General features: G+C 61.5%; 2 protein-coding genes across 3 annotated transcripts in view; both read right to left on the bottom strand.

Moving 5' to 3' along the window:
• The window catches only part of FREY1 (Frey regulator of sperm-oocyte fusion 1), an 836-nt gene extending 357 nt beyond the window's left edge, over positions 1-479 (bottom strand). Inside the window, exons 1-2 of the mRNA XM_077767440.1 lie at positions 301-479; positions 1-73 (exon numbers count right to left, since the gene is read on the bottom strand). Of these exons, the coding sequence (XP_077623566.1) occupies positions 1-73; positions 301-389 (162 nt within the window). The 5' untranslated portion in view covers positions 390-479. The remainder of the gene's footprint in view (positions 74-300) is intronic.
• Positions 480-3,076: 2,597 nt separating this feature from the next.
• PEX16 (peroxisomal biogenesis factor 16) overlaps positions 3,077-6,311 on the bottom strand; it is a 6,968-nt gene continuing 3,733 nt past the window's right edge. The window contains exons 8-11 of one of the 2 annotated variants that reach the window (XM_077767438.1): positions 6,196-6,268; positions 5,971-6,090; positions 3,808-3,872; positions 3,077-3,434 (exon numbers count right to left, since the gene is read on the bottom strand). In XM_077767438.1, the coding sequence (XP_077623564.1) occupies positions 3,352-3,434; positions 3,808-3,872; positions 5,971-6,090; positions 6,196-6,268 (341 nt within the window). In that variant the 3' untranslated portion in view covers positions 3,077-3,351. The remainder of the gene's footprint in view (positions 3,435-3,807; positions 3,873-5,970; positions 6,091-6,195; positions 6,269-6,311) is intronic. The other variant, XM_077767439.1, reaches the window with a different exon arrangement.

The following is a 6,311-nucleotide window of genomic DNA, read 5'->3' as shown; positions in this document are numbered from 1 at the left end:
GTCCACCAGGCCAGAAAATGGCTGAGAGAGTTCCAGCGGGCCTGAAAATTCTTCAGGAACAGATTGCTGAGGCCTGTGGGAGATGTTGGGGTGCTCAGCCCCGGCCCTAAAGGCCACTCTTCCCTCCCTGTCAAGGCCCAGGGTAGGGGACAGGGTGAGCCTCCACACCTAGCATAATGGCACCAGCCTGTCCTCAGGGGAGAGGAGAGGGAGGCGGCATGGCAGAGCCCCACCCCCCACCCCCCCTGCACCTTCCAGGCCCCTGGTCCTGTGCGGCCCCGACCCTTTGACCCCAGATACCTCAGTGGCTGGGGGCAGAGGGCAGCTGCCAGGACGAGGCAGAGGAAAAAGAGGCGGAGCCCGGCCCTGGGCTCTGGGGCCCCCAGCATGGCGAGAACCGAGAACCGTCTCTCCTCTGGTCCCTGACCCAGGCTTCTGCCTGCCCCTCCCCCGGCAGGACGGAACTGCTGCCAGCGCCCAGGGCCGCCTCACAAAGGGCATTAGTTCCAGGGCTCAGTGTCAGCACCAGCTCCCCGGCTAGGCCGGAAGCTTCCAGCTGAGGCTCGGCTTTGGTTTTCCTTCACTGACGCTGTCGGCCAACAGGTGCCAAAGCACATCTTGCTCGAGTGTCGCTGCCCAAGAGTTAAGGGCGCAAACCCTTGGAGTCTGATCTCCGTTCAAATCCCAGCCTTGCCTCTTGCTAGGTGGACACGTCCCAACAGTGGGCCGTTTCCTCACCTGTGAGGTAAGGTGCGTGTGTGCCCGAGGTGTGGCTCCCGGGGGAGGTGGCACGGAGAGCCCCCACCGTCCCCACCTGCTCTCTGCGCCCTGCCTCCCCTTCTGTGAGGTCAGGAACGTCCTGGCAGCCAAAGATCCCAGCCGTTGGGCCCGCTCAGAGACGCCACTCTGAGGGACTTCCCCACTGTTCCCGAAGCTTCCAGGCGCCCTGGCCTCAGGGCTCCCGGGGCCCTGCCACCGCTCCTGAGGCTGCACAGAGACATTCCAGGTTAGGCAGCAAAGCGTGCAAGCTGCTCCCCGGGGTGGAAGCTTTCTGAGGGTCGGAACGGGCTTTTGGTCCCTGCAGGATCCCCAGCCGCAACTGGTGGACGTTCAAGAAATACTTGTTGAATGAATAAATGCAATGTGATGGCGCGGAGACAGTCTCTTCTCAGGCAGAGACATGCCCGCCCATCAGTGCCGTGCAGACCTGGCTCAGGGCAGAATCTCAGAGACCTGAACCGCGAGACCCCGGGTCCCAGTCCAGGCCTGGGGAATTCGAACCCGAGGGCCGAGTGAGGCTCTGCGCTTCAGAAACCCAGTCACTTCTAAGCAACCTACTGGGGGTCCGGCCCCATTCCTGTAACTGCCAAGGTGCCCAAGGCCCGGAGAGGGACACCCGGGCTCCTGGTCCTCAGTTCCCTGCGGCTGACCAGCTCTGGCGTCCCCTCCCAGACTGTTCTTTTGTGCTGCGCCCACACACTAGCCCCAGTGGTCACTCCCCTTTCTGCATCCCACACACAACTGTTCCTCACAAGCCTGTGTCCACACCCTCCGTCCTCACCACAGTCCGCCGCCGCTGGGAACCATGGGCACTGGACACTGCCCGACTCAGTCCTCGTCCCTCACCCTCCTCGCCTCTGAGATGCCGGTCTTCCTCTCCATCCACAGGCAGTCCCGAGGTACGCCCGGGTTCCACCTGCACCCCGCCATCCCCGCCACGAACCCGGCCCCATTCCGCGGGCAGTGTCCCCCTGCTCCTCCTCCAGCACCGTCTGCCGCCAGCACCCCTGCCCCAGGCCACGGGGTTTGTTTTTTCTCTTAATGTTTACTTTTGGGGCCTCTTTGGGAGGCTCAAGTCAGTGAAGCGTCTGACTTGGGCTCAGGTCATGATCTCATGGTTCGTGAGTTCGAGCCCTGTCAGCGCAGAGCCTGCTTCAGACTCCGTCTCCCTCTCTCTGCCCCTCCTCTGCTGGTTCTCGCTCAAAATACAGAAGCTTAAAAAAAAAAATGCTTATTTTTGAGAGAGAGCAGGGTGGAGGATGATAACAGAGGGTCAGAAGTGGGCCCTCGCTGACAGTAGTGAGCCTGCCGTGCTTGACTCACAAACTCCAAGATCATGACCTGAGCTTAAGGCCACTCAACCGAGCCCCCCAGGTGTCCCCCAGGATGAGGTTTGAAGTCCCATCCCCAGTGCCTTCTGGAGGCAGGTCCGAGTTTCTCACCTGGCCAGCGATGGCCGGTTGGATTTGGCCCCGCTCTCCCTCCCTGTCCACCCCAGCAGCCGCTCACAGCGCTGTGATGTCACTTTCGCGCTTTGCTGCACACACAGCCTCTCTCCCCCTCTGCCCTGCAAACACCCCAGCAGTTTGAGAGCCTGCTTGAAGGGAGGCCTCCCTGACTGGCGTGCTCTCCGCAGGCGCCAGTGTAGGCAGCAAGCATCCCCCACTCGCCCACCTCTGCCCTAGACTTCCTCACATCCACACCTCCACCTACCGGGCTTTCCGCCAGAGCCTCTCAGGCTCCCAGCCCCTCCCACGTCCGTCCCCAGCATTTGCCCCAGTGCCGGCTGGTGGCTGACCTTTGCCTATGAAAGAAAACCTGCGGCTGCCAAGCGGGGGGCTCAGGGCTCGAGGCACCACTCTGTGGCAAGCTGGGCCCACCTTTCGCCAGGCTCTGGCACAGAGAGGCCGACAGGCGGCCACTGCCCAGGGCAGCGGCAGGAATGGGGCCCTGCAGGGAAGGGACATATAGAGGCTCTGGCCACACAGGCGGACCGCTGTCATCCACCGGGCAGGTTCGGCCCTGTTTCTTGCCACAGGGACAGGTGACAGAGAAGCTGGGTTTACAGCTGCCAGCAAGCGGCTTCCCACGCTCCATGAGGCTAAACCCCAGCTTTCTGTGGCCAGAGGAGCGTGAGGCCCAGTCCCGGCGGAGGCTTCTCGGCCCGGTGATGGGGCACAGCGGTGAAGGGTGGAGAGGGTGTAGGGGGGCTCTGGAGGCCGGGCTGTGGGCAGAACCTGACCACATGGGAGCGCCAGGTGCCCCGATCAATGGGCATGAAGAGGCCACATGCTCGGACACTGCCAGAGTCAGTTTTATTATCGCAGAGGGGCCCCGGGGGACCGAACGGTGAGGCACCCCCTGTCCCCCGCAGCAGGGTGCCCCGCCCCTCCCTGTACCCACTCCCGGGGTGTGTCAGCCCCAACTGTAGAAATAAATTTTCTGCCAGGTGGGCAAGTAATCCATGAGCGGCCCTGCAATGAGAGAGAGTTCGGGGCTGAGGGCCGGACTCCAGTCCGACTGCACTCTACCTGAGGCCCACCTCAGCCGCTGCTGCCCCAATACAGCTGCTCACGTCTGCCTGGCCAGGAGTCCAACCGACTCTCCCACCTGGAGGCCCGCAGAGAGGCGGCATCGCGGTGATTCTTGTCCCCCTTTACAAAGATTCTCAGGCTCAGAGAAGCCCTGTAGCTTGTCCAGCCACAGATACAGACAGCCCGGGTCTAGTGGGTGTCAGCCCGGCCGTATATTCCCCGCTCAGAGAAGCCAGTGTCCTGCTGAGGCAGCACTAAGGCTGACAGCCCAATGTGGCCTGATGCTCCTCCCATGACAGGGCACCCTCTTCCCCTGAGTCTCCACAGGCCAGCCTGGCCCACGGCCAGGAGCTGTCACCCACCCAGCCTGGCCTCCGGGCTCTCCTGTCAAGAATCAGATTACAAGGAGATAAAGGGGACCCAGACAGGGGCACGGGGCCACTCACAGGATCTGCGACACCCAGTCATCCTCACAAGACTGTCCCACACTTACTCGCGACCAGGCCGATGCCCGGGACGTGGTCTGTCAGTAGCTGCAGCAGGAAGAGGATCCTTGCCCTGCAAAGAGAAGATAAACAAAGAGCAGGCTGAGGCGGGGAGGGGGGCTCTGGGTGCCCGCAGACGCGCCGACAAAAGGAGAGAGCTCTGGGCCACAGGCTGGGGCGCCCACAGCTCAGCCGTGGACGGGGGGGGTTGGGGGGGCTTCCTCCCAGCACCCGACAGACACCGCTCCCACCTCCCCCACTCATCTTGCCCTTCCTTCTCTCGAGCAGACAAATACTCATGGAGCTCCAAGCAGGGACAGAGAGGGCCGGGAGGGAAGGGCAGCCCCACGCTGCCTTCGAGAAGCCCCCAGGAAGCAAGGAGAGCTGAGCCCTCTGAAACCTCACAAGCAGGGGAAGGGATGAGGGCCAAGCCCTATTTTTCAAGAGACAGGGCTTCCCCACGGGAGAACCTGGGGTGAGGCGATGGCATTGGATGAAAAGAAGAAATGATAAGGGGAGCCCGGGTGGCTCAGTCGGTTAAATGTCCGACTTCAGATAAGGTCATGACCTCGCAGTTTGTGGGTTGGAGCCCTGTGTTGGGCTGTGCTGACAGCTCGGAGCCTGTAGCCTACTTGGGATTCTGTGTCTCCCTCTCTCTGCCCCTCCCCTGCTTGCACTCTGCCGCTCTCTCTCCTTCAAAAATAAACATTAAAAAAATAAAATAAAATAAAAGAGAAATGATAAGACTCAGCACTCAAGTGCTTACTATGTTCCAGGCACTACCATGGGTCACTTCAAGTCTACACAGCCCTAGGATGTGGACACTAGCGCATCCCCATTTTACAGAAGAGGCCCGGAGAGGTTCAATAACTTGCCCAAAGTCACATGACTGGAGGGCAGCTCAGCTCCAGGGACTATCCTCTGTCTCTGCCAGTAAGGAACGGGGGCTCCATGTACAGACTGCACCACAGAGCTGTTCCCTGTCCTCTGGGGAGACCAGGAATTTCTCTGACAGGTTTTCTAGAACTTTCTCAGTCTGGGCCACTGCCCTAACGGTACTAGCCTGGTCAGGTCTCTGCAGGAATGCGCCCCACACTAGAGGCACGCAGCCTGGAGAGCCACCTCTGCCGTCACTGCTGCCCCCAAATGCCTCAGTTCCTGAGATACTGAGGCTATGCTTTCCCTGCAAAAAGGGAGGGGGGGAACGGGGTAGGGCGGTCACATGGTCCAGGTACGTTTTCAGAATACTTCTCTAGAGCAAGGAATACGATCTGACTTTAGTACCTTGTGAGCTTCCAAATGTATCTGAAAATAGGAATTGCCAGGCCAAGCTACATTCGCCAAGGTGATATTAAGTTCGACCCAACCTTGCTTCCTGTTGCCTCAAAAACGCACCAAGCCAAACCCAGAGGTTGTGTGGCTGTAATGTTAAATGTAATTCCAGTCACTACTCCGGTCTTCCTTGTTAAGCCGTAGACAGAGGGGCTCCGAGGAGCCTCCGGTCCTGTCTCCTGGCCCTGGTCGTGGTACAGCGGCCTCAGATCTCAGTCTGCCCTGGGGCAGTCACCTGGCTGGCCTTGGGAAGCCTGGCCCCAACCCACCCTCTACCTGCTGCCAGTGAGCCCCGTGTCTGCCAAGGACCCACACAGGTGACGGAGCAGAGGCTGGGGGAGGTAGGCACAGGCCGAGAGAAAGCATGGAGGTGGCACTCGGCTCCGCCANCCCACACAGGTGACGGAGCAGAGGCTGGGGGAGGTAGGCACAGGCCGAGAGAAAGCATGGAGGGGGCACTCGGCTCCTCCCCAGGCCAGCTGGGTGGCTGTTGGAGGTGCCCAGCCTCTGTGAACCTCAAAGCCTTCCTCTGACAAGCGGGGATCCAAACTACTCAACCATCGCACCCCCACCTGCCTCCATTCCGGTGGCCCTGCCTTTGGCGGCCAACGCTCCTTAACTCCTGCACACGTGGGCTGATGGCCAGACGGCCCTGAGGCAGGGTCGGGCTGGCTGGCATCTGATGACAAAGGGGCTGCACCCAGGTCGGCACACAGTGGGTGCTCACTCCGGTCGGAGGAAGGAGGGAGGAAGGGAAGGCGGCTCGGGGGTCGGGCCGCCAGTGCCCTGCTTCCCTCCCCTTGCCCCGGTCGATGCCACTTGTGGTGGCTGGTCCTCACTCGGAGAAGCGGTCATAGAACGGGGAGCGCAGCAGGTAGTAGAGCAGCAAGATGGTCCGGCGCCGCAGCTCCAGCCGCTCCCTCCGGGTCAGGCCCTTCCTGTCGCTCAGGAGGCTCAGGCTGGGGGCAGGAGGGGACATGGTCAGGGGGAGTCACAGGAGCGGACGGGCCCGCAGCACAGAGCCCGGAAGAGGAAGTGCGGCCCCCAGGCGGGCCTGGGCTCACCTGGTCACATCCACAACACCGGACAGGAGCCAGGGTGTCCACGACCGCTGACCCCACAGGCCCAGGCTGAGCACTGACGGCCAAGGTGTCAAGGATGTCTCCAGCATGTGCCCCCC

Source organism: Crocuta crocuta, unplaced genomic scaffold (genome assembly GCF_008692635.1).
Source record: "Crocuta crocuta isolate KB4526 unplaced genomic scaffold, BGI_CrCroc_1.0 scaffold330, whole genome shotgun sequence".
In the NCBI taxonomy this organism is placed as follows: Eukaryota; Metazoa; Chordata; class Mammalia; order Carnivora; family Hyaenidae; genus Crocuta; species Crocuta crocuta.
The sequence above is the reverse complement of the archived record's forward strand: the minus strand, read 5'-3'. Positions and strand labels throughout refer to the sequence as shown.